Here is a 27,716-nt window from a genome sequence, read left to right on the forward strand (position 1 = left end):
ATTTTTCTCCAGCTCTCTCTGGGACCTTCTGTTGTGATCCCTGTCAGAGCAGTCAGTGGTGGTAGCTGGGCACCATCTAGTTGTATTGGGCTCAGTCTGGTGGAGGCGATGGACTAATCTTTCCCTTGTACCTTGTTTTCTTCATTCTCCCATGCTCTCTAAGGGGTAAGACCAGTGGAGTATCTTAGATGGCTGCTCATAGGCTTTTAAAACCCCAGACGCTACTCACCAAGGTAGGATGTAGAACATTTTCTTTATAAACTGTGTTATGCCAATTGAGCTAGATGTTCCCTGAGACCATGGTCCCCACAGCCCCCAGCCCAACAGCTTGGTCCCTCTAGGAGTTTGCGTGGGTCTATGGACCTTCCATGGCCTTTCCTTGTACAAGTTGTGCTGGCTTCCCCAGTATTGCGTACTGTCTTACCCTTCACCAAAGTTACCACTTATCTATAGTCTATTGTGTTTTATTTCTGATATAGGTTTTGATACTTGCCTATAGGACACTAGACATTTGAAACACTATTATCTACTTAAGCTGACATGTGTAATACACAACATAATACAATAATTTAGAATAACCATGCAAGAAGGTTTACATAAGCATAGCAATAGTAAGGTTTTTCTCTAAAAACAATTTCCACATTTAAATGAGACATTATCATCATAATTCTCTTTTTTTTTCCTATTTACGAACTTAAATTACAGTGGTTAAAGAGCTCAGCTGCTCACCAAAAGGTCAGCTGTTGAAATCCACCAGCTTCTTCTTGGAAACCCTCTGGGGCAGTTCTACTGTACCCTACAGGGTCATTATGAGTCGGAATTGACTCGACCATAACAGGCAGAAAAAAAAGTAATTTCCCAGGCTGTAATTTTCTGAAGAAACTAGCCACTCAACATTTACGATCAGAAAGCAAAAAATAACTAATGAATGTGTTGCATTTTATTGAAAGCTTTCTAAAAATATTTTATATTAAAATTATATATTAATGAAGACAAATCTATGAACTGCCATTAGTTAAGTTTAAAAACACGACAGCTTCATCATTGTCTCTAAGGAATATGTAGCATTATATAATTCTCAAATTTTATATTTGCCTCTGTGGAATTACATAAGATAAGCAACATTTTCATATCAATTCATACTCAAGAAGGGTGAATTTTCACTATAATGTCTTATGTATGTATTTAACAAGATTTTTATAACTATATAAGCGTGACATTATACTTTTGCATAGCTTAGCAATGCATTAGTATATTTACTTTTATTTTAAAATGTACAGATTTCATAATATTTAATAACAGAAGAATGCAAATAATTTAAAATACACTGTGCATGCATTAAATGACCTTCACATTTAGATATAATATTGGTTCCAACTGCCAAAATGTAGAGAAAGTGAGAGATGAAATGTGGACAAACTCAAAAATACCTTCATTTAAATATAAATGTCAAGGGAACTTAAACTTTTCTGCATAACATAACTTTTAAAGTTTCCTCTGGAAGCACCCTCACATAGTAAAATTTGCTGCTCCTAAATTAATCTGCCTTAATATGGTCAGGTGTTGAGGCAAAGAACAGAAGTTTTGTTCATCCATTGAAACTACTTTAATTTCTTAAGGACAGTTTACAATTAGGGAAAAGTTTGAGTGGCCCGTTAACCAGTACTGGTATTTGAATGTCCAAGGTCAATGTGAATTTGAAAAGTAAACACATTCTTTGCAAGCCACTGGAAAGCAACTTTGCTGTGAAGAAAGAGAGAGAAGCTTTTCCTTGAATGTTGTCAAAGACAAATCATATTGATGGTGTAGGATTTTGAGCATTTCCTTTTTTTAAAATTAGAATAAAGAAGAAACCAAAAAGGCTGAAAATAAGATTTCCAAATGCAAAATGGATAGACTTACTGGTACATGCCATAGAAGGCGGATCTTTTTCAGCTCGGAAATAACCCTTTTCACACTGACAGACAGAAGTTGCTTCCACGTAGGTTAGGCTGTGTGGCGGGCATTTAGAACATTTTATGTTCCCGGCAAATGCTTTATAGAATCCTGGTCTGCAGGCTGTGAAAACACACACACACGCAATTATTTTTACTTATTATTGCCGGAGTTCTTTTATTTGTTCACATACTACAAACTTTAATTTATATACACAGTTTGGGTCTCAGAGGTCAGTGTCACACATGCACAGGAAAGTCAATATATATTAATATTAATGAATGACACTAGTTATTCAAACTTAGTAATATAATTGATAGCACATTTCTGCTGAGCTTGCTAATTTGAAAAAAGTAAACCTTAAATACACACACACACACACACACACACACACACTAACAGTGCTTTTCAAAGTGTGGGGATGCTCACAACTGGTAGTCAGGGGCATGATTTTGAGTTGGCATGAAATAACACTGGATCACACTGTTTAAAATGTATTTACTTAATAAAACATATTTTAACAAAATACTGTATTTAAAAGCATGTAAGAAGCCTAATTTAAAAATAAAAATCCACATGTAAGTCTTCTGCTTATATATTCAGAAAAAGAAAGAAAAATACCTGCCATTCAATGTTTGTAATGTATATTGAATCTGTACCTAAATCTGACCAAATAAAATAACTATATTTCTCTTGGTATACATGAAGATGAATGTTCCTACAGATCTAAATGAAAGTCATTCCACTCATATTAGGAGTATACTATGTACTATTGATGACTCTCCTCCAGTAGAGATAAACCATGAGAAGTGGTATGTGCACACATTTGTGCATATGCTAACACATACATGAACACATGCACACAGATGTATTCTATAACTGTATTATTTTTCATAGTCTATGTTTACTTTTGTAATAACTCTTTTTCCTAAAATGAGCTAATAATTCAAGAGAAGCGAAATTATCTTCTCTATGCTGTCAGTTGCCACGGAGTCAGTTCCAGCTCACAGTAACCCTATGTACAACAGAATGAAACACTTCCCAGTCCTGTGCCATCCTCACAATCATTGCTATGTCTGAGCCCACTGTTGCAGCCACTGTGTGAATCTATCTTCTGTGTAGTCCAACTATTTTTAAGAAGTTGGTTATTCAATATCAATGGGAATGTGAGTGGTATTATGTAGATATTAATAACAGTCTCCTCTCTAATTTGTTCATAAATTAATACTATTTGGTTAATAAATAAAAAGACTGTATCATCTAAATATTTCTCTAAACTTGCTGAAATTCAGGGTTCCATTTTTTTAATGCAAATAATGCTCGTGTTACATGTTTTTTGCCAATATCGTTCTCCCCCCTACCCCTGTGAGAGGTATTTTCCTAAGGGTGCTATGCTTAAAAAAAAATTAGCATTGGCTTTATATGTTACTTGGCTCTACTCATTGTGTTACTGTATATGTTTGCATTTTAACGACAAGGAAAAAAATCAGCATAGTGTGCTTACAAAAATACCTTGAGAGGGAGGGTGCGATGGTAAAAACTTACAACACGTTATTTGTGTAAAAATAAATTACGTAAATTGTATACAATTAACCCCACTAACATTTTCATGATTAAAATATTCTTAAAAATATTCTAAATTTGATCTTATGGTACAGTAGTTACAAGACAATGTATTATAAGATATTCAATAAATTGAATTTATATATGCATTTATTTTTAATAAAATAATTGCTTCTACTTAATTATGCAGTTTAAAATAACTGAATGTATTTTGTAGGGTAAGTTTGCTAAACTTTGCCAAATATTTTTAAAAGTTGAACCAATCTAGAAATTTAAATGACATATTTATTTAATCTATTACACTATTTAAAAATCTCATAAATAAATCAGTTCGTAAAGAACTGCAGAATTAAATGGGTAATTCACATTTTGAATATTCCAATACTATTTTAAATATTATTTTCAAAGTAGGCCACCTTTTAGAATAAAACTATTTTAATTTAATTAGTAATGTGTATACTATAAAACCAAACATAGTGACCATATAAGACAGAGTAGAACTGCCCCAGAGGGTTTCCAAGGAGCAGCTGGTAGATTCAAACTGTCGACCTTTTGGTTAGCAGCTGAGCTCTTAACCACTGTGCCACAAGGGCTGAAATTCAAACTATTCTAGAGAATAGCCTACTAACTGGTCTCTCAGCTTTCATTCTTGCCCACTTTTAGCCATTCTGCAGTCAAAGTCATCTTCTAATCTTGCTCTGTCCAATAAAAATACAAAGCTTGTAACAAAATATATACAATTTAAAATTTTCTATTAGCCACATTAAAAAAACAAAACAAAAAAGAAAGGCATAGTTAATTTTAATAATGCATTTCATTTAGTTCAATATATCATATAATCAAGATATTGAAATATTTTACATTCTTTATTATATACTGTCTTAGAAAAATGCTATGTATTTTACACTTCAAGCAATTCCAAGTAGCCACACTTCATTTGCCCAATAATCTCCTGTGGCTAGTGGCTACCATACTGGATACCGCAGTTTTAAACACAGAAATCTGTTCATGGCATTCTCCTGCTTAAAAACCTTTGATGACTCCTCCCTCCCTCCCATCTTTAAGATAAAAGTTCAAAATATTTACCTTGGATTCCACAGTTGCTCACAATTTGGATCTACCTCTCTACCCTCTCAGAGAGGCTACTTCCTTCCCCCATCACCTTGCTCAAGTCTTTGCACTTGTATGGTCTATTTTCAACTCAGCAGCCAGTGATCTCATTAAAACATACATCAGATCATGTTTCTGGGCTCAAAACCCTCCAATAACTTCCTAGTTCTACAGTAAAAGCCAGTGACCTTATAATCGCCTATCAGGCATTGTGCAGATTTTGCTCCCCACTCGTTCCTTGTCACCCTGTTATTTCTCAGATTTCATCTCTCACCTGTCTTTCCTTCAGATAATCTGCTCCAGCCACACTGCCCTTCTTCAGAACCTTAGGCACCCAAAGCAGGCTCCGGCCACAGAACCTTTAACACTTGCACTTGCCCAGCTAGCTGCATGGTGTGCTCCCACCATTATATCAGATCTTTTTTCAAATCTCACCATATCAATGAAGCCTTCTCTCATTCCCTTTTTAAAATTTCAACCTCTTCTACACTACAACCTAGTATTCCATATTATCCTTCTCTATTTTTGATTGTCTCCAAAGACCTTATCAATATCTGACATACAATATTTTTAAAAATCAATTGTATGCTCTATTACTCACCCCCCCCCCACCAAAAAAAAAAAAAAATGTTGCCATCAAGTTGATTCTGACTAATGGTGACCCTATAGGACAGAGTAGAACTGTCCCATAGGGTTTCCAAGGAGTGACTGGTGGATTCAAACTACCGACCTTTTGGTTTGCAGCCCAGCTCTTAACTACTGCACCACCAGGGCTCTATGCTCTATTAGGGCAGGGATTTTTGTGTGTTTTGTTTACTAAATTGTATCTCAGCATCTAAAACAGTGGCAGGCATTATTAGGCCCTTGAAGAGTATTAGGTGAATGAATGAATAAATTGCAGAGGGACTGTTAAATTTCTATAAGTATATCACTGTCTTTCCTCTGCTTTGAGCCTTTTTCTCTGTTGAAAAGTCTCTTCTCTATCTCCCCACCTCTTAACTCCCTCATCTTGCTAACTCTTTTAGGAAACCATTCCTGACTTTCTAGACCAGTTCAGTTTCTCAGAGTATTTTAGTACCACTTAGCAATTACTTGTTTCACGGCTGTAAGTTCCAAGACGGTAGGTTGGCACAGCACTCATTATAAAGTAGGTGTTCAATTGATATTTGTTTGCGAAATTGAATTGGACAGCGTGTGAGTATTCTGCTAATTAACTTCCTGCTGAGAATCAGCATGCCTACTCAGTGCATGTACTGACCACAGCATAATTCATCTCACTATAAATTTATACTTTTGTTTGCTTGCTTAATTACTATATTTATGATAAGGGATAGAGAAGGTAGGAAGGAACTTGAAAGTGATTCAACTGTGGCTCAAAGATGATTATTCTAAGACTGCAAGGTGAGCTGGCTATTAAAAGAAATCTGTTTGAAATAATTATACCATGTGAATTTGGTTTTCTGCCTACTGTAAAAAACACATAAATAAATCAGATATTGGGGCTACAACTCTCAACCCTAACCCTCAGATTTTTGTGTACATCAAAGTCACCTTTGTAGAGAGAAAAGCTTAAAAATTTGAACTTATAAAATACACTTAGACTATTAAAACATTCTATATCTTTCATACTGGGCTTCAGTAAAATATTTCACTTAAAATTAGGCACTCTGTTGTTAAAAATATTAGAAAACTATTGTTCTAGGCAGCCACATTCCCTTTATATAGGACATGTTAAGAGTATAAGACATATACCTCTCTTTTAGCTCCCGTAATATTGTAACTATTTTATCACATCTGACCTCTCAACTGTCTGTAACTGTCTTATAATTTTTGCAATCACAATGCTTAATTTGTATTCACAATTCAAAATTCACATATTGCAATTGTATATTTGATTTTTATAAACTCTTGAAAAATCAATGAACAAATGAATGAATAAATGATGAATTCACTAATGTCTAATATGAGATTACTAGAACTCCATAAATGGAATGAGCATTCTATATATCTATTCTGTATGTTTCTATAATGACCTCAAATCCCATAAGGTATTATGCTTTCAAATTATGCTTTTAAAATACATATGTATAAGCACTCATAATATGAACTTAGAAACAGAACTATGTCTACCTTTGTGAGACTCTCTAACATTAACTGTAAGTCATTAGAAACCTGTAAGTAACTAGAAAGATATTTAGAAAAATTCTGAACTTAGACCTATAAACACAGAAGCATGTGAAGTATGTAAAGAACATAAACCACCTTTAAGTTAAGTTAACTTTGGCCTGACATGCTGTGATAAAGAGGAGAGAACATAATCTTTGTAAACTAGCATTGAGACGTAAGTCTGAACAACCTCACTAATCTCTAACCTTGAAGAAAAGATGCATCATTTGGCTCATCTCTAACCCTGGAAAACATATTAGTCTTTGACATCACACTGGCCCTTATTTGGTGAGGCCAAGGTGAGAATTTCATATATAAACCCCAAATTCCTGCTCACTCACTGAGAGAAAGGCAGAGGCAAAGGGCTCTTTCTCCAGTCTCTTACTCTTAATGAACACTGAGCTCCTGGTGAGACTCTGTGCTCTGCCTCCCACCTTGGACCCTACCTACGAGGAGGCCTTAAATCTAAAGATTTGGACTCTAACCACTAAACTAATATTGTAATCGTAATTGTTAATTCTGATTCTCTGGTTCTAAATGAATGTTGTGAGATCTTACTTGTGTGCCTTGCCATGACTACCTTGCAAAAAACCAAACAAGTTTATGCATGACAAACTTTAGTATCTCTCTAGAAATCTTCTAAGATAAAATCCTATACGACAATATCTATTCAGTTGGTGGCTTTAAATTATGTTTGTTAATATTTCTGTTAAAAATGGGATGTTTTTATTTTATTTTCTCGGCATCTATGTCTTGAGAACTTTTGAACTGCTGTCTTATACACTCCTTTTTCTTTCTCTACCACTTCTTATTTCACTGTTTATGAGGTGTGTAAACTTCTGAGCATGCTACTCTATATTGTTTTCTGACTATGACTTTTAATAATGGGTCCACTGCCTGATTTTGTATGGCTTTTGAGCTATGAACAGTTTGTACATTTTGAAGTGGTGATGTAAGTACATGTTATCATCAGTTTTGCTTCTTGGCCCACACAGCCTAATATATTTACTATCTGGCCACTTACACAAAAAAGTCTGCCAACACCTGGTCTATAGAATAAAGTCCATACTCAGTATATCCTTTAAATTTCTTCACATTTGGGCTCACACCTATTTTTCAAACTCACATGTCACTGCTATAGAAATTCTAGACTTCTTGCCTCTCCCCACACATACCATATTATTTTTTAAACAGCTTTATTGAGGTACAATTGACATATAAAAAAACTAAACATATTTAAAGTGAACACTTTAGTAAGTTTTTACATATGTATATAACTGTAACCACAATCAAAATAGTGCAAATATATACCAGCCTCTAAAGATTTCTTGTGTCCTTTTATTTTAACCTATTTGTGTCTTTATATTTAAAATATGTTCTTGTAAGCAGTATATAGCTGGGTTGTGCTTTTTTCTTTTTTAATCCAATCTGACAATCTTCTCTGCTTTATAATTGTAGTGTTTATATCATTCACAATTAGAATGCTATTACTGATATACTTCGGTTTCAGTCTATCTTGTCATTTGTTTTCCCTTTGTCCCATCTATTCTTTGTTCCATTTCTCCTCTTTTTTATGTCTTCTTTGGGATTAATTGGATACTTTTATGATTCCATTTTCTCTCTTTTGTTGATTTTTTAGATTATTAGCAAAACTCAGGTGAATACTCGGGAGAATCTCTGCAGAATTCTGGCATTCTCTTCCAGAGAAGCATTCTCTCTTCTATCATATTCTGTTATGTGACATCTAGCTGCCATGGTCTCTCTGGACTGTTATCTCCGTTTTCTCAATCCACAGAGAAATTCAGCTAGGTTCTGTCATGTCCTTCCCTATACCACAGTATGGAAAATCTATCAAGAGAATAAAATGGGATAATTACAGGGCTCTCCTCCTTGGTTTCTCATCTATCAGGGATCACTGTCTTCCATCGTTTTAGGTCTTATGTCTTGAAAATAATTTTTTTCATTTATTTGCACAGGTATTTTTTGAGTTTATTTTAGGCAGTAGATATTATACCATATTGGCCACAAATAGAAATCAGACTCCCTAAGTTACCCTAAATTTTTATTTCTTGGATTCTCTTCATATTGCACTTCCATTTTTAATGTCTTTCTTTGATACAATACATCTAGTTACTCAAAGAAATACTTGACATAGAATTGAGAGCCCAGAGTTAATCACACATGTCTATGGTCAATTTATCTTTGACAACACTGCTAAATGCATCAAACAGGGAAAGAATAATCTCTTTAATAAATGGAGCTCAGATAACTGGATTTCCACATGCAAAAGACTGAAGTTAGACCCATACCTAACACCATATAAAAAAACTGACTTAAAAATGGATCAAAGACCTAAATGTACGACCTAAAACCATTAAACTCTTAGAAGAAAACATAGGGGTAATACTTGAAGACCCATTCCTCAGCAACAGATTCTTAGATATGACACCAAAAAAAAAAGAAAAAAGAAACAAGAAACAACAAGCAACAAAAGACAAAACAGATAAATGAGATCTTATCAAAATTAAAAACTGCTGTACATCAAAGGATTTTATCAATAAAATGAAGAGACAAACTACAGACTGGGAAAAAAAATTGGGAACCACATATCAGATAAGGGTTTAATATCCACAGGAGTGCATTAACCAGTAAGCAAGGTATGCATGGGCTTACAGTAAGCAAGGTACATACGGCTTAATTGTGTTTACTTACTAATCTGTAGGGCAAAATTTCACCTGTGATGTGGTGAGAAACAGGTGAAATTTTTGCACTACAAATTAGTAAATAAGCACAAGTAATCCCATGCTTACCTTGCTTATTGGGTAATTTGTTTTGAATATCCAGAATAGATAAAGAACTACAACTTAAAAAGAAAAAGACAAAGCAATCCAATAAAAAAAACGAGGGGCAAAGGACCTGGATAGACATTTCACCAGAAGATATACAAATGGCCAACAAGCACACGAACAGATGCTCAATGTCATTAGCCATTAAACCCCATTTCAGTCAAGTTGACTCTGACTCATAGCAACCCTACAGGGCAGAGTAGAACTGTTTCATAGGGTTTCCAAACTATAATCTTTATGGAAGCAGACTGCCACATCTTTCTCCAGTGGAGTGGCTGGTGGGTTGAAACTGCTGACCTTTCAGTTAGTAGCCAAGAGCTTTATCCACTGTACTACTAGGCTACTATTAGCCATTAAACCAAAACCTGTTGCTGTTGAGTTGATTCCAGCTAACCATTAGGAAGATGCAAATCAAAAACACCATGAGATACCACTTCACTCCCACTAGGAAGGCTAAGATTAAAAAAACAGAAAATAACAAATGTTGGCAATGATGTAGGGAAATCAGAACCCTTATATATTGCTGGTGGGAATGCAAAATAGTATAGCTGCTGTGGAAAACAGTTTGGTGGTTACTCAAATATTTAAACATAGAGCTACCATATGACCCAGCAATTCCAACCTTAGGGATATACTCAAGAGACTTGAAAGCAGCGACGCAAGCAGACACATGTACACCAGTATTCACTGCAGCACTATTCACAATAGCCAAAAGGCAGAAACAACCCAAATGTCCATCAAAAGATGAGCAGATAAGCAAAATGTGGTATATACATATAATAGAATATTACTCTGCCATAAAGAGAAACGAAGTCCCGATACAAGCCACAATATGTATGAAATTTGAAAATATGCCGAGTGAAATTAGTGATCACAAAAGGACAAATATTGTATGATTTCACTTACATGACATAGCTATGACAGGCACAGATATAGAGATCAGAGTTTAACAGTGGTTACCAGGTCAGGAGGGATGGGGCAAGAAGGGAATCATTGTGTAGGTAGCACTGAATTTTTGTTTATGAAGATGGAAAAGTTTGACAACTGGAATTAGTTATGGCTGCACAACATAATTGATGTAATTGGCTTTACTGAATTGTACACATGAAAATACTGAATTAGCAAAGGTTTGCATTCTCTGTATTTTTACAATAATAATAATAATAACTAATTAGAAAGTACAATGGAATAATAGCACTATACATCCACTAGAATGACTAAGGTGAAAGAGTCACACAATATCAAGTGTTAGGAGGATATGGAGCAACCTCAGCTCTCATACTCTGCTGGAAGAATTCAAATTGATGCTTTGGATAACTGTTTGGCAGTCTCTACTATAGGTGAACATAGGCATACCTTCTGACATAACAATTCCACTCAATGACATACAGCCAAGAGAAAAGCATAAAGTGGCTTCTCTCCCTACAGGCAGTTATACCAGGTTCCACTGTCAAATGAGTTATCACTCTTCCATTAGATTTGCATCTGTTGAAAGTTTGTTGACATGTTCACCTCTCTTATCTGCAATATTTTCTTTTCCCTTTACCCCCTCATTTTTGTTCTTGTTAGCTTAAACCTTTTAAACACCCTTATACATAACAGTGAAGTGTCCTCAGGGAATGGAAGTAAACTGATATATTCAATCAACTATGTTTAACAGAAAGTCACCACCTTAATGAATTTCTAAACATATAACTGGAGTAACTATATTTAGTTGAGGATAATTAAAAAAGCTTTGTTTATGAAATATTTATGAAAGGATTTCTTGATTTCTGTTGCCAAGCACCTACTGAAAAAAGTAGAAAGATGCTAGAAGAATAAATTCAATGTATTTTAGAAACAAATCTATAAAATATAAAACATATAAATATTCTCATAAAATTATATACTGGATAATTTAAGCTAAAACATACAGTTTCAGAGTTCCTGAGTGGCACAGTTAAACAATCAACTACTAGCTGAAAGGTTGGCAGTTCAAACTCACCTGGGGCACCTCAGAAGAAAGGTCTGGCAATCTGCTTCTGAAAGGTCACAGCTTTGAAAACCCTATGGAGCAGTTCTACCCGGAACACATGGAGTTGCCATGAGCTGGAATCGACTCGATGGCAATTAATAATAACAACAATAGCTGTCTTCTTTGAGAGTATTAGATCATCAAAAAGACATTAAAAACTTAAGAGTCATGGAACAAAATAAAACAAAACCATAAAAGACATAGTTTTATATTTCAAAAATACGTGCATAATTTGAGGAAATTAGGTGGTGTAACAGTTAAGCAGTCAGCTACTAACTGAAAGGTAGGTGGTTTGAACCCACCCATTGGCTCTGTGGAGGAAGGCCTGTTGATCTGCTGCTGTAAGGATTAAACCAAAAAACCCAAACTTGTTGCCATCAAGATGATTCTGACTCACAGTGACTCTATAGGACGAACAGAACTGTCCCATAAGGCTTCCAAGGAGTGGCTGGTGGATTTGAACTGCTGACCTTTTGGTTAGCAGCCAAGCAGTTAACCACTGTGCCACCAGGGCTCCAGCCTAGAAAACTCTATGGGGCATTTCTACTCTGTCACATGGGGTTGCTATGATTCGAAATTGACTTGAGGGCACACAGCAACAAGTGATTGATTAAAATGACAGTGAAATATGTACTACATGTTATAAAAGTCAAAGTAATACTTTATAAAAAACCATGTATTAAAAGCTGATTCAATGAGTAATGATATTCCACTAATACTAATGATGTACATACCTTGCAATATAATTTCCTTTATATATATTTGAAATTTCATTGTTCCTAGAAAACTGAAATTTCTGGATAGTGACTGAAATATAGTCAGAAGCACTATCAGTTACACAGACACACGTACAAAAAATGATATCTCTGTTAGGACAAAAACAAGAAATGTATAACCTGTTCTTCATATACTTTATTAAAAACACTTGGATAGTTAAGCTATATATTGCTAAAAACCAAACCCATTGCCGTAGAGTTGATTTTGACTCATAGCAACCTATAGGACAGGGTAGAACTGTCTCATAGAGTTTCCAAGGAGCAGCTGGTGGACTCGAACTGCTGACCTTTCAGTTAGCAGCCGTAGCTCTTAACCAGTGTGCCACTAGGGTTTTTTTTTTTTTTTTTAGGTTTATCCCTATTATCAGAGAAACTGAAGACAAAGGGCCATGAGAAACCCTAGTTGGCATATCATGCTGTGCAGTTCTCACCATGTGATGAAATACGAACTGTGTCTTGTGAGAAAGGAACTGATATTAATATAATTGACCGCTTTTCCCTCATTGGTGTTCAACAGTCTGTAAGTTTAGATATTCCTGAATGACTTATCAGTATAATACATGATCTGTATCATTTCTCAAAATATTAGAATTCATGATAGAAATTTAGGAAATTGGCAAAGCATTATCATTACTGTTTTCCTAGATGCTGTTGCGTAGTCATGAAAATTAAATTTCCTTGTCATATAGGTAGAGTAGACAGGAAGCTGGAGGAATTTAAAAATAAAAATAAAATAAAAAATGAAAACAAGAGTAAATAAGTATAAACATTTTGTTTCTTCTGAATAGCAACCCAAAGAAAAGTCATCAAAGACTAGTCTATAAGTAATAAATTGGTGTGGATTTTACATCAAATATTCAACCTAATCTTCCTTGCAGGGGGGTACTATAAAGATCATATGAGATAATGTATATAAAAGCATCCTGTCATTAATTCCAGCTTACTACCACCAAAAATGTTTAAAGTGGGACTTCTCGTTGAATTATCAAGCAGAAAAACCATCAGACCTACCCAAATATACTGCAAGTTACATGACTTCCACTTTAATGAATTAGAGGAAGGGGCTGTGGTTCTGGGTTAGATGGAGTAAGCACACTGTACCCTGTCTCCTCCACTTGATACAGCTGTAAAATCTGGACAGAACACATCAGTCAGCTATTTGAGAGCCATTTGAGGACTTTGAAGAGTAAATTAGTAGCAGGAAGATTAAAGAAGTTCACAATTTTAGGTACCATCCAATGGGTGATGCATTTTACATTCCCATTCCTAATCCTTGGCATGAACTGAAAGGACAAGAAACTGAAAGTGGGAACCCAACTCTTAATACTCAAGAGAAAATGTGGGAAACTTGTCTCCACCTTTTTTCTCTTTCTTTGCTCCTTTCTCTCTTGCCCCAGCTCCCAAACGATCACATGGTGGTGGTGGCAGAAGCCAAATTTTGGAGTAGAACCTTCCCCTCCATTCATTAAAGCTGTGGTTCTGATAAGATGCTTGCTTTTTTTTTTTTCTTTTTCTGTCTTGCTAGTTGGCCTGGATGTGGATTCAGTTAGCTCAGATGTGAGTTGAGCTGCAGAATTGTACAGCACAGTGGGGTAAATAAAGTCTCAGCTTTCTAGTCAAGGGACAAAATGAGAGCCCCAGGGAAAGGGAAAGCACTGAGAAGAACAAGCTGCTTCTGAGGGAGCAGCTTGGGAAAGCAACCTCATAAAGTTTATGAATTCGTGAGGTTGCTCCCAAATTTCTCATGTGGATTATGTCCTGTTTATAACACCGAAGACTGAGAACTGAACTAAAAGGTAGAGCACTGCCTAAATCTTAGTGAGGTTTTAAACTCTGATTAGGTAAAGAGGGATCAACCTAGAAACCATATACAAAGTTGTTGACTATTGTCAGACTTTAACTGATAAACAACGGCATGTTAGCTAACCCAGGTAAGCTGCCACTTACAAACAAAAAATAAATATACTAGATCTGTTGCCATTTTTTTCTCATTCATGGATTAATAATTTATGTATTAAAGATGATGTGAAAAAAGCATATTCATTGAAGAGATGGAAAAGTGTCAAGAACACTGCATGAAATATAATTTCAAAAATAGTAGTCTGAGGCTGGTGAAAAGCAAAGTTAAAAATCTAAAGTTGTTTCTAGTATGAGAATAAGGTAGGTGTTTCTGTTCTGGAAGTTAAGATAAGGTATGGAGACCAAAATGTTTATACTAACAGTTTTTTTCTTTTAGGATTCCAGTTTTTATTTTTAATTATGATTTATGATAAGACATCATTTAACCTATATTTTATTTATATTTATTATCTGCAAGTAATACTAGCACAACATTAAAAGCTAACCATATTATTTTCTATAAATATAGATCATATTTTAAGTGTTCCAAAATTTATCTTCTAATTTGATCTTTATTTCAGTAGGTGTTCCCAGGTATACTTTAGTCAACGATACTTAAGCCTACATTAGTACTACTTCCTTCATACTTGGCACATTTTTAAAAAGGTGCTTGGAGAATCTATCACTGTATTTCCAAGTGCCCTGATATGAGACATTATTTAAATTTTTAACCCCTAATCAGATTCCCCACGTCTGTCAGTTTTTCATACTGTAGTGGCTTGAGTGTTGCTGTGATGCTGGAAGCTATGACATTAGTATTTCAAACAACAGCAGGGTTATCCACGGTGGATAGGTTTCAGTGGAGCTTCCAGACTAAGACAGACTAGGAAGAAGGGCTTGATGGTCTTCTTCTGAAAAAATTAGCCAGTGAAAACGTTATGAATAGCAATAGAACATTGTCTGATATACTGCCGGAAGATGAGCCCTTCAGGTTGGAAGGCACTCAAACTATGACTGGGAAAGAGCTGCTTCCTCATAGTAGAGTCAACCTTAATGATGTGGTTGGAATCAAGCTTTTGGGACTTTAATTTGCTATTGTGGCATGACTCAAAATGAGAAGAAACAGCTGCAAACATCCATAATAACAGGAACATGGAACATACAAAGAATGAATCTAGGAAAACTGGAAGTGATCAAAAATGAAAGGGAACACATAAACATTGATATCCTAGGTATTAGTGAGCTGAAATGGACTGGTATTGGCCATTTTGAATCAAACAATCCTATGGGATACTATACAGGAAATGACAAATTGAAGAGGAATAGTGTTGCATTCATTGTCAAAAAGAACGTTTCAAGATCTATCCTGAAATACAACACTGTCAGTGATAGTATATATCCATATGCCTACAAGGAAGACCAGTTAATATGGCTATTACTCAAATTTACGCACCAACCACAAAGATGAGTGGATACTGAAGAGGAGGATACTGACAAATTCTAACAACTTTGGCAGTCTGAAATTGATCAAACATGCAATCAAGATGCACTGATAATTACTAGTGATTGGAATACAAAAGTTGGTAACAGAGAAGAAGGAACAGTAGTTGGAAAATATGGTCTTGGTGATAGAAAAAATGCCAGGGACCACACAATAGATTTTTGCAATATCAATGACTTCTTCATTGCAAATACCTTTTTTCAACAACATAAATGGTAACAATACACATGAACCTCACCAGATAGAATACACAGGAATCAAACTGACTACATCTGTGGAAAGAGACAACAGAAAAGCTTATTATCATCAGTCAGAACAAGGCCAGGGGCTGACTGAGGAATAGACCATCAACTGCTCATATGCAAGTTCAAGTTGAAGCTGCAGAAAATTAAAACAAGCCCATGACAGCCGAACTGCAACCTTGAGTATAACCCACCTGAATTTGGAAGCCATCTCAAGAATACATTTGACACATTGAACGCTAATGACTGAAGACCAGAGGAGTTGTGGGATGACATCCAGGACATCGTACATGAAGAATAAAGAGGTCATTAAAAAGTCAGAAAAGAAAGAAAAGATCAAAATGGATGTCAGAAGTGACTCTGAAACTTTCTCTTGAATATAGAGTAGCTAAAGTGAAAGGAAAAAATGATGAAGTAAAAGAGCTGAACAGATAATTTCAGAGGGCAGCTCAAGAAAACAAAGTACAGTATTATAATGAAATGTGCAAAGACCTAGAGTTAGAAAACCAAAAGGGAAGAACACGTTCAGCATTTCTCAAGCTGAAAGAACTGAAGAAAAAATTCAAGCTTCGAGTTGCAATATTGAAGGATTCTATGGGGAAAATATTAAATGACACAGGAAGCATCAAAAGCAGATGGAAGAAATAAACAGTCACTGTACCAAAAAGAACTGGTCGATGTTCAAACATTTCAGGAGGCAGCATATGATCAAGAACTGTTGGTACTGAAGGAAGAAGTCCAAGCTGCACTGAACGCATGGCGAAAAACAAGGCTCCAAGAATTGATGGAATACAAATTGAGGTTTTTCAACAAATGACAAGAAAGTTGGAAGATAGCAACCTGGCCAGCTGACTGGAAGAGATCCATATCTGTGCCCATTCCAAAGAAAGGTGATCCAACCGAACACAGAAATTATTGAACAATATCATTAATACCTCACACATGTAAAATTTTGCCGAAGATTATTCAAAAATGGTTGCAGCAGTACATCGACAGGGAATTGCCAGAAATTCAAGCTGCGTTCAGAAGAGGACTTGGAATGAAGGATATCATTGCTGATGTCTGATGGATATTGGCTGAAAGCAGATAATACCAGAAAGATGTTTACCTGTGCTTTATTGACTATGCAAAGGCATTCAACTGTGTAGATCATAACACATTATGGATAACATTGCCAAGAAAGGGAATTCCAGAACACTTAATTTTGCTCATGGGGAACCTGTACATAGACCAAGCGGCAGTCATTTGAACAGAACAAGGGGATGTTGCATGGTTTAAAGTCAGGAAAGTTGTGTGTCAGGGTTGTATCCTTTCTCCATACTTATTCAATCTGTGTGCTGAGCCAATAATCTGAGAACTGGACTATATGAAGAACAGGGCATCAGGATTGGAGGAAGACTCATTAACAAACTGCGATATGCAGATGACACAACCTTGCTTGATGAAAGTGAAGAGGACTTGAAGCATTTATTGATGAAGATCAAAGACTACAGCCTTCAGTATGGATTACACCTTAACATAAAGAAAACAAAAATCCTCACGACTGGACCAGTAAGCAACATCATGATAAATGGAGAAAATATTGAAGTTGTTAAGAATTTCATTTTACTGGGATCCACAATCAACGGCATGGAACCACTAGTCAAGAAATCAAATGACACATTGCATTGGGCAAATCTGCCACAAAAGACCTCTCTCTTTAAAGTGTTACAAAGCAAAGATGTCACTTTAAGGACTAAGATTGCGCCTGACCCAAGCCATGGTGTTTTCAATCACCACATGTGCATACAAAAGCTGGACAATGAATAAAGAAGACTGAAAAAGAACTGATGCATTTGAATTATGGTGTTGGCTAAGAATACTGAATATACCATGGACTTCCAGAAGAACGAACAAATCTGTCTTGGAAGAAGTACAGTCAGAATGCTCCTTAGAAGCAAGGATACCAAGACTTCATCTCCCATACTTTGGACATGTTATCTGGAGGGACCAGTCCCTAGAGAAAGACATCATGTTTGGTAAAGTAGAGGTCAGAGAAAAAGAGATGGATTTTCAGTGAGATGGATTGACACAGTGGCTGCAACAATGGGCTTAAATTTAGCAATTGTGAAAATGGCCCAGGATTAGGCAGTGTTTCATTTTGTTGTACACAGGATTGCCATGAGTTGGAATTGACTAGACTGCACCTAACAACAACAGTCACGGATTCTTATTCCTATTTCACTGTTGTTGTTGTTTTTTCTGGGCATCCAGTAATAACAGTTTCTTGTGTTTTCTTTCAATTTTTTTTTCATGCTTTTTAAGCCAGATTGATTTTTTTTCTAAGAATAAATTAAAATATCCCTAAAGAGAAAGCAACCAGTGAGTCACTGTAAGATATATTAGTAATACATAGTAGCTACAATAAAATCACTTACAAATTTTTGGGCTTTCAGAATTAGCTAGATTCTGCATCTATATACATAGTACATATTTTTTATTATGCATTTTTTGGTTATTCTTATGAAATTAGCCATAAGAATGTAACCTGTGGAACTAGATTACATAAATTTGAGTCCTATTTCTATATCTACTACTTCTGTCACTTCAGGCAACTTACTTTTCTAAGAATCAGTTTTCTCATCTGTAAAATGGGAAACCTAACAGTGCCTAATTCATGGGGTTGTTGTGAGAATTTAATAAATCAATACATTTAAACTGATCAGCCACTACTGTTTTGATAGTTTGTCCTACTGTGGTGGCATGTGTTGCTATGATGCTGGAAGCTATGCCACCAGTGTTTCAAATACTAGCAGGGTCACCCATACTGGACAGGTTGCAGCAGAGCTTCTAGACTAAGATAGACTAGGAAGAAAGGCCTGGAGATCTACTTCCAAAAATTAGCCAATGAAAACCCTATGAATTACAACATAATATACTGCTGGAAGATGAGTTGCCTAGGTTGGAAGGTACTCAAAATACACAGTGGCTACAACAGTGGACTCGAGCATATCAATGTTCATGAAGATGGCATAGGACCAGGCAAAGTTTCATTCTGTTTTACATGGTGTGGCCATGACTTGAGCCAACTCAACAGCACCAAACAATAATAATAACAAAGTGATCAGAAAAGTGCCTAGCATTTTAATATTTAGATGAGGAAACTAAGGCCAAATGATTTTTAAGTAACTTGCTTAGGAAAATTGTGTTTCCAAAAAAATGGCTTCAACAATATCTCCTCTACCATATGCTCTTCTTACAATATCTCACGGACATTTTCCATCAACAATTGACATCTATGTATCAGGGAATGTGTGGAACTAGAGTTTAAGTGACACTTTGTGACTATTTGACTGGCTAGGCTAGCTCATAAAACATGATACAGCTTCTGCTTATTCTTTTGGGGTGTTTACTTTTAGAAACTAGCCACCATGCCAGGAGCAAGCCCAAGCAGTCATGGGGAGACCCATGTAGAAAAGAATTTAGGCCCTTGGTCCACAGCTCTGACTGAGCTCCCAGCCAACAGCCAGCACCAAATTGCCAGCCACGTGAGTGAGTTGTCTTGAATGCAGACACTCCAGCACCCCATTGATCCACCCCAGATGATGCTACATGGAACAGAGATGAGTTGTCTGTGCCGAATCCTGCCCAAATTACAGATTTATGAGCAGAGTTAATGATTGTTGTTGTTTTAAGTCAGTATATTTTGGGGTGGTTTCTTATGCAGCACTGGGTAAATGGAGCATTTGCTCAAGTCATATAGTAGCAGAGCCAAAAGTTAATGCTTAGGCCCATTCTAATACATAATTGGAACTCTCACCTTAGAGTATGTTGGTGTCTCAGTCATCTAGTGCTGCTCCAACAGAAGTACCACAAGTGGATGGTTTTAACAGAGAGAAATTTATTGTCTTCACAGTCCAGTATGCTACAAGTCCAAATTCAGGGCTTCAGCTCCAGGGGAATGCTTACACCATCAACTCTGGAGGAAGGTCCATGTCATCAGTCTTCCCTTGGTCTGGGAGCTTCTCTGCGCAGGAACCTCAGGCCCGAAGGACGTGCTCTGCTCCCGGCACTGCTTTTTGGTGGTACGAGGTTCCTATGTGTCTCTGCTCGCTTCTCTCTTTTATATCTCAAAAGAGATTGCATTAAGACACTAATCTTGTCATCCTCAACAGTTAACCTCATCACAGTGATAGAATTTACAACACATAAGGAGATCACATATAATCTCATCATAGTGGTAGAGTTTACAACACATAAGGAAATCACATCAGATAACACAATCATACAATACTGGGAATCATGACCTAGCCAAGTTGCTACACACATTTTTGGGGGGACACATTTCAATCCATGACAGTTGGTTACCCACTGAATGTGGAACAGTGTGCTTATTTTGTAACTTAAGTAAGTGATGGAGTGAACAACAACTTTTAAAGGACAATCAGTTATAAATAATATTTGGATTATAAATAACTGTTATAATAAAAAACAGTCTTTTACGGTACTTCTTAATTGACAGTTATGATTTTAATTAATGGTTTCATACTCTCTTAGCCACTTTCCTTTTTTGTAAGAAACAAAAATAATAATACTTTATTCAAATCATTAGGTACCAAAATGTATTCTAAAAAATTTATTTCATAAAAAACTACTTTATGTGGCCACCTCATTTTTTAGAAAAATAAGCAAGATATTTCAATCTAGAGTTGAAGAACAGACTCATCATAAAATAGCTTGTATGCATGATTTGGACATTTTGACCAAACTCACTCATCACTGCTCATTGTCTCAGGTGCTCTGGCACATCAGTGAAGTACAACAACTCTATCTTCTGCTGGCTTAGCAACAAACTTACAATCTATTCAGTCTGACAGTTGTGATTGTCCTATGTCATGTGTTTGTTCAGATAAAAACTTTGTGATCATATAAATGTATATAAACAAACATAAACATATGTATTTATGTACATAGGTATAAATACATAGTTAATATATGAAGACATTTCTGGCAATATTTGTCCACATTTATCTCTACCTCCCTACTATTGCAATTATCATTTAAATTCCACATTTTGAAAACTGTTGTTTCTTATTTCATATAAACAGGCATGTCTTCTCAGCTACATTGTAAATTACATAATAGTTGTTAGTTGCCCTCAACTTGGCTCCAACTCATGGTGACCCCATGTACAACTGAAGAAAACACTGCACCATCTTCACAATCATTGGTATGCTCGAGTCCATTGTTTTGGCCACTGCATATTTTAAGTGCCTTCAAACCTAGGGAATTCATCTTCCAGCACTATATAGGACAATATTCTTTGGTAATCCACAGGGTTTTCACTGGCTAAGTTTTGGAAGTAGATTGTCAGGCCTTTCATAGTCTAGAAGCTCTGCTGAAACCTGTCTATCAAGGATGACACTGCTGGTATTTGAAATACTGGTGGCATGTGGCATAGCTTCCAGCATCATAGCAGCATGGAAGCACCACAGTATGACAAACTGATAGATGGTTGGGGGTACTTAATAGTACGGCTCCTGTATATGCCATTACACTAGGACATTACTGCAGACATAGTAGAGGTTTGAAAATAAGTTGTATGGGTTACTTGTATATGTACTTAAGCCATATATATTAATTAGTCATAAAATTATGTGAGAATATTCTAGAATAATGATTAGCAGAGCAGATAGTCAAAATATTTACCAACTGATTTCATTAAAAATTTTAAAGAAAATGCATTACATTAATATTCATAAAGGTTTTAATCTGATAAATATTCAGTAAGTTCTGATAATATTTGTTCCTAATTGCCACGAAAACTTGAAATGATTACTTGTATGACTGGATGAGATGTAAACAGAGGTTTCCAATATAGTTCCACCATAAGTACCCCTATATTTTTAGAGTAAAACTGTACTGCTTGAATATCATAATAATACTTTGAGTTTTATTTTGTATTCCTTATTGCAATTCATGTTTTTATGTCAAACATCAACTAATGGTGTTACTAAATGGTAGTTTATTTATCATCTTTCTATTATCATTTTAAATCGCTTATCAAAACCTTGCTCTACATTTCACTGAATGTTCTGTAGATATTGAATTGATGTAAACCGGAACAGTGTCTTCTATCCAGTGTAAGTACAGTACCTATATTGACTGATACAGCATGATTTGGACATGACTGATTTTCATGGATCACAAGGGTGAAATGCTGCATGCAGCAACAGCTAACACTCAAGATTCTGAGCTTCCAATACATTACTTCCAATGGTTCTATATGGCTGTGTGATCAGTAGAAACTACGAAGTGCAGGTTTTACAGATGTGATGTGTCTGATCAGAACACGGTAAGGTCTCTTGGTTTGGCTCTCATCTAGTTCAACACACATAGAGCCATCCCATATACTAACGCTGTTGGCCTAAGCCTGAATTTCCCAATGACTATTTTACACCCAGTCAGATCATCTGTAAGCTGGTGCTTGGACAGTCCAATTTTCATGGCAAGCAGGAGATCTTCTGTAAAAGAAGTTATATCATTTCAGGAACTCATAATAAGAGTTTCTACTGGAAAATCTGGACCCATAGAGGCAGTTTTCTATTATAGAGCTATATATCCTATTAATCAGAAGCTGTATACATATGAAATTTTATGGAATATTTTATGTTCATGCATGTTTAAATATTTGAATATGTTAGCAGACATCCTTAAATTGTAAACTCTCTAATTAACCCATTTTATACATTTGTATATCAGAATTCTTTAAATTGGTACACACTGTAAATATTAAGGTAAAATAAGCTATTGGACAAAAAAAATTACATTTTAATATACATACCAATTTGTGTCTCTTCTCTGTTCCAACTGCATACTAGACATGCTTCCATTATCACATGTATTCGACTATTCTGCAGTAGTTTGATTCTGTGACCATCTCATGACCAGAGCATGAATACTTGTAAGAAGGAACTGTTTTTAAATCCTCATCCTCTAATAGAGATGCTTAGTGCATATTAGCTGCTCCATAAATATTTGCCAAATGAATAACTAAATTAATTAATGGTCTCTGATACTCTCTGACTTATGAAACCAAATTTTTGATATTCTACAAATTTTACTAAATTATAAATATTCGGATACACCTTGTTAAAGTGGCAAAAACACTTGCAAAACACAGCTGGAATAACATAACATGTTATATTCATTATCAAAGAAATATAATATCCAAGCACTGACTATTTAGAACATTGTATCTAAATTGTAAAACACACTTTTATTTTGAAGCCTGCAATTTTAGAACTTTTGTCTCAGATTACCATGTTGATGAACATATTCAGCTCCCACGTTTGACTGCATACTTTCATTTGAATGCATGTATAATTTTCCCTTTTTTTACACCTCTACAAACTGGAGAATTAATATAAAAATAATGGGGCTATTTCAATAACTGTTTAGCTGAGACTGCATTTTCAAGTACAATCCCCTTTGATTAGTCTCAAGTGGAATAACTTTGGTAAATGTATAAGTGACTGTAGTTACTATTCACTCAGCATATAACAGCCAAGTATAGGGGGCACAGGTTATATAAGAGCCAGTTCATTAAGAGGTGGTGAACATAAACTCAAGTTATATGAAAATATAGGATATTACAGGATTAAATACCGCATGAATGGCACAGATAATAAATGCCTGGAGTTTCAAGAAGAATCATATTAATAAAGGGTGGAGTAGCTGAAATTAACTTTTTAGCCTAGGGATGTGGTACTTTAACTGGATCTCTATCCTATGGAAAGGTAAAATGGGAAGACGAATGTGAAAAAAGAGACGGGAACGGAAACGAGTATTATATGTTCCTATATACCGTGAGGAAACCAGGTTGGATAAAGCAAAGAGTTGACATTGGAAAGAAGGTAGATATAAAGTAGTTAATGAGGTAAGGTTATCAAGGGTCTTATAAGACAATCTAGAGAATATTATATTTATTCTAAAGGGCACCAAAGTTTTTGAACAAGGGAGCACAAGTTAAAGTAGATTCTTCTGGCAGTGTACTAAATATATTGAAGAGATCTGAGACAAGAAGCAAGGAGACTGTGTGGGAAACAAAGCAGAGATCCAGACAAGGAATATGTAACAACTAAATAAGGGTGAAAAGGAGTCCTGGCTGGCATAACATTTCAGAGCTCAGCTGCTAACTGAAAAGTTGGCAGTTCAAATCTAATCAGTGGCTCTGTGGAAGAAGGACCTGGCAATCTGCTCCTGTAAAGATTACAGCCCAGAAAACCCTATGGGGAAGTTCTACTCTGTCACGTTGGGTCCTTATGAGTTGAAATAGACTTGGGGGCACGTAACAACAACAACAAATAAGGGTAGTGGTGTTAAAGAAGAAAATGTGGCACTGTAAAGATAAATGAGATTTTTATTTATTCCTTGTTCTTATCTTTCCCAGGGGCCATAGTTTCGGGAGTTCCTCCAGTCTCTGTCAGACCATTAAGTTTGGTATTTTCATGTGAATTTGAATTCTGTTCTACATTTTTAAATGAGATTTTAAAAATGTATTTAATTAGGCTTTAGGCAAAGAACAAGGTAAACTCGAAGTGAAATTTAAACATAATTATTAAATACATTTAACATTCCTAACGATGTTAACCTTATCATTGTGGATAGGGCTTGGGGCTTTTGACACAAAAGCTTATAAAATTCTGTTGGTTGAAACATACTGCCACAGGTAAATAGGAAGACTGAAGAATTGGCACATTTGAATCGTGGTCTTGACAAAGAATATTAAATATACCATGGACTGCCAGAAGAGCAAACAAACCTATCATCTTGGAGAAAGTATGGCGAGAATGCTCCTTAGAAGCAAAGATGTCGAGACCTCATCTTGCTTACTTTGACATGTTATCAGGAGGGACCAATCCCTGAAGAAGGACACCATAGCTGGTAGAGGACCAGCAAAAAAGAGGAAGACCCTCAATGAGATGGATTGACACTGTGGCTTTCAACAATAGGCTTAAACATAGCAACAATTATGAGGATAGCATAGGAATGGGCAATGGTTCATTGTTACACATACATAGGGTTGCTATGAGTCGGAGCCAACTTGACAGCACCTAACAACAACAAGTACGTACCGATTTACTTATTTAAACTTACCTGTTTAGTTATTTAAGCCTTGCAAGTCTCAATTTCCTCATCTATAAAATGGAAGTAGGACTACTACCTACCTATTGGGATGATTGGTTTTTCTGTTTTTATTGGGATGATGAATAATATAATTTATGCAAAGTGTTTAGCATGGTGCCTAGCTCATTATAAGTAATGAATGAAAGTTTTAAGGTCAATCAGCCAACAAAAATTCACAATGCCAAGAAAAAACAAGAAACTCTTCTGTATCTAAAATACTCAAGAAAATAGCTATAATGGCTAACTGAATACTCCAGTCACATGTATTAAAGTATTATACTGTAACTATAGTTTAAAAACACATCTTAAATGATCAAAAATGTGCTTTAGAATTTTATAAACTTATGTTTAAGTTTTGTAAAGTCTAATTTTAACAATATATTCAATATATAAACTATTCAATATAGTTGATGTATGTATTTCCTCATAGTAAACAAAACAAAACAAAAACAGTTTATTAGATTTTCTTTGTGGCAGAAAGGTAATCTGGAAGAAAGAAATTTTCCTACATCTTCCATGTCAGTGGAATGAAAGTTCTTATTTGAGACAACTGAATTTAATTTTGCTGTAACCTAATTTGCTGATTGAAGTAAGCCAAAGATTTACTATAGAGTTATATACTGGTAATTAATTTTTACATATGTTTTTAATAAAAAATATAAGCCTAATAGATAGTTCTAAAACATATCCAACAAAAATTTCTCCCCTTCTTCTCTGTCTTCATGAAGATCACCTCTTCTAAACCATTATAGTCAACCAATTTTAAAGATTAGTAGGGAAAACACCTCCATTTTAGGTGAATCCACTTGAAACCTACCAGTTGCCACTCAGTCAATTCCAATACATGAAACCCCTTGTATGCCAGAGTAGAACTGAGCTCCATAGAGTTTTCAATGGCTGATTTGTTGGCAGTAGATCACCAGACCTTTTAAAGTCACCTCTGGGTAGACTTGAACTGCCAACCTTTTGGTTAGAAGCCAAGGATGTTAATCATTTGGACGACTCAGGTACTTTACTTGAAACCCAGTCTAATGCCAATACATTCAACAAACATGTTTTGAGTGTTCAATTTATTCAATCAACTCTGCTGAGTGCATTGAAAGCCTTTTATATATAAATTCTTTTTATTTCTCCATAATTCTTTTCTGTGGGATTTTAGTGTCTTTGTTCTTTTCATCTTGATGGTGAAGAATAATTTATTATAAGAACCCACAAACTGCCTCTATGGGCTAAACTCTCATAGAAAGAACACTGTCTTTTCTATATGAACCTCAGATCTAATACAGCATTTAGGGGCAGAGACTCTGGGGGCAGGTAACCTGGATTCGATTTAAACCTTCCCAGGTCACTAATTAAACTATGGATCTTAGGCAAGTCAGTTAATTTCTCTGTGTTTCATTTTCTCATCTGTAAAATTGATGTAAAAATAGCACTTATCTTGTATGGGGATCTTAAGAATAAACTTAATTAACATATCTAAAGCACTTAGTACCTGGCACATGGTAAGTGCTATATAATGTTTCCTTTAAACAAAGTTTTATCGAATCATGTAAAAGATCTTTATATTTTTGGGCACTTGCTGATGTTGTTATGTGTCATCAAGTCGGTTCCGACTCGTAGCAACCCTACGTACAACAGAACAGAACACTGCCAGGTCCTGTGCCATCCACAACGATTGCTGTTATACTTGAACCCATATTGCAGCTCCTCTGTCAATCCATCTCATTGAGGGTCTTCCTCTTTTTTGCTGACCCTCTACTTTACCAAGCATGATGACCTCTTCTCCAGGGATTCTTCCTGATAACACATCCAAAGTATGTGAGACATAGTTTCATCATCCTTGCTTCTAAGGAACATTCTGGTTGTACCTCTTCCAAGAGAGATTTGTTCATTCTTTTGGAAGTCCATGGTATATTCTATATTTTTTGCCAACACCACATTTCAAAGGCATCAATTCTTCTTTGGTCTTCCTTATTTATTGTTCAGCTTTTGTATGAATATGGAAAAAAAAATCTGTTGCCGTCGAGTTATTCCGACCATAGCAACCCTACAGGACAGAGTAGAACTGCCTCATAGGGTTTCCAAGGAGTGGCTGGTGGATTCAGACTGCTGACCTTTTGGTTAGCAGCCGTAGTTTTTAACCACCAAGCCACCACAGTTTCTGCATGCATATGAGGTGATTGAAAACACCATGGTTTGGGTCAGGCGCATCTTAGTCTTCAAGGTGACATCTTTGCTTTCTAACACTTTAAAGAGTTCTTTTGCAGCAGATTTGCCCAATGCAATGCGTCTTTTGATTTCTTGTCTGCTGCTTCCATGGGTGTTGATTGTGGATCCAAGTAAAACGAAATCCTTAACAACTTCAATCTTTTCTCCACTTATCATGATGTTACTTATTGGTTCAGTTGTGAGGATTTCTGTTTTCTTTCTGTTGAGGTGTAATCCATCCTGAAGGCTGTAGTCTTTGATTTCATCAGTAAGTGCTTCAAGTTCTTTTCACTTTCAGCAAGGAAGGTTGTGTCATCTGCATACTGAAGGTTGTTAATGAGTCTTCCT

General features: G+C 35.7%; 1 protein-coding gene across 1 annotated transcript in view; it reads right to left on the reverse strand.

Moving 5' to 3' along the window:
* EPHA6 (EPH receptor A6) overlaps positions 1-27,716 on the reverse strand; it is a 1,147,205-nt gene that overhangs the window by 593,133 nt on the left and 526,356 nt on the right. Inside the window, 1 exon segment of the mRNA XM_004389015.3 lies at positions 1,903-2,058. Within this exon segment, the coding sequence (XP_004389072.1) occupies positions 1,903-2,058 (156 nt within the window).

Source organism: Trichechus manatus, unplaced genomic scaffold (assembly GCF_000243295.1).
Source record: "Trichechus manatus latirostris isolate Lorelei unplaced genomic scaffold, TriManLat1.0 scaffold00229, whole genome shotgun sequence".
In the NCBI taxonomy this organism is placed as follows: Eukaryota; Metazoa; Chordata; class Mammalia; order Sirenia; family Trichechidae; genus Trichechus; species Trichechus manatus.